General features: G+C 42.0%; 1 protein-coding gene across 1 annotated transcript in view; it reads left to right on the forward strand.

The window, feature by feature from the left end:
* Positions 1 to 379: 379 nt before the first annotated feature.
* Positions 380 to 1,398, forward strand: part of LOC100533405 (phospholipase C) — a gene marked incomplete at its 3' end in the record, with an annotated part of 67,200 nt that continues 66,181 nt past the window's right edge. Inside the window, 1 exon segment of the mRNA NM_001204688.1 lies at positions 380 to 683. Within this exon segment, the coding sequence (NP_001191617.1) occupies positions 380 to 683 (304 nt within the window).

The following is a 1,398-nucleotide window of genomic DNA, read 5'->3' on the forward strand; positions in this document are numbered from 1 at the left end:
GAGAGAGAGAGAGAGAGAGAGAGAGAGAGAGAGAGAGAGAGAGAGAGAGAGAGAGAGAGTCTGTGCCCGAACCACAGAACAGGTCGTTGGTGGTGGTAGTCGACAACTGCTACAGGGCAGCTTGCGCAAAAGGTCACGGATCAGTTCATCTTGCCGACAGGGGTGTTCGCTTCCTGGAGGGAACCGTCACTCAGCCTCCTTTTCAGAAGACTAAAATTATTGTGATAGTTGGAAAAATAACCCCAGAGCGAATGTAACTTGTCAATGTGCGTCGTATTCTTCCGTTCTCTTTCTTATTGTAGTCCCTCCGTAAACAACCTTGACTGACCACTTCGATCCCAAGATTTGAATGGAATGTTCTCAAGAATGATCTGAAAACATGGCTGACGAGGAGGAAAACACGAATGGAATAGAAAGCGCAATGGATGATAAAACGGAGGATGTATTTCTAAATGGAGATAATACTGTGCGCGATGATAATGTGTGCGAAGATGACGAGGAAGAGGACGAGGAGGATGAGAGAGTGGAAAATGGAACGTGCAATTTGGATACATATTCTTCGGATCAAGTGTTACCACGGAGATCTAGCCTTATGAATAGGGATAAGGATGGAAACAGACGACCTAACCGTAAAAAGACGGTTTCTTTCAGCAGTATGCCAACGGAAAAGAAAATCGCAACAGGTAAATCATGATTGATACTGCTTGCTAGACTATATTTTCAGTAGCATTCTGTTTCTGTGACTGAAGTGCTTGTTTGGACGCAAGTGACCGAAGAAATGAAGATTTACTACTGCCACTGCTCTCATGTACTCTGTCTCTGGTTCGAATGTTTCAGCCCTTCTCAGCGCACAACTCCTTGTCTCTAAGACGTAAAAAAATGTTTATCTATTATTTAACTCTCTCAATTTATTTATTTTATCGAAGGTTTCGTGTTTTATTAACTGTTTCTTCCCCCGAGTTGTACTCATAAAGTTATGATAAAAGTATCTTCCTTGAACACAGATGATCGCAAGTGTTCCTTTACTATTGTTGAGTTGAACTCACCCAAATCTGCCCCACCTCTTTTGTTTTGTTTTGATTTTTGGGGGTTGTTTGTTTTTGCACTCGTTTTTCTTCACCGAGGTGGCTGGTTGCTCCCTCTAGAATTCCCGTGTCATCCTATCATTTTCAGCTCTCCATAATGCTCGATACGCCAGTTGTGACCTACGAGTTTTCTAAAGATTCCTGCCCGTCTTTTTATTTTGATCCTGTTGGGCTTAATTTGACGTTTGAAAGTCTATCTATACTATCATCAATAGAAGAATACCTTTGAAAATTGGACTGAGGGGGGTGGGGTGGGATGGGGATTTAAGAGAAAAGAATTTGGAAGGAAAGATTATATATATGTGTGTGTGTG

The sequence above is a fragment of the Aplysia californica genome, unplaced genomic scaffold, assembly GCF_000002075.1.
Source record: "Aplysia californica isolate F4 #8 unplaced genomic scaffold, AplCal3.0 scaffold00483, whole genome shotgun sequence".
NCBI lineage: Eukaryota > Metazoa > Mollusca > Gastropoda > Aplysiida > Aplysiidae > Aplysia > Aplysia californica.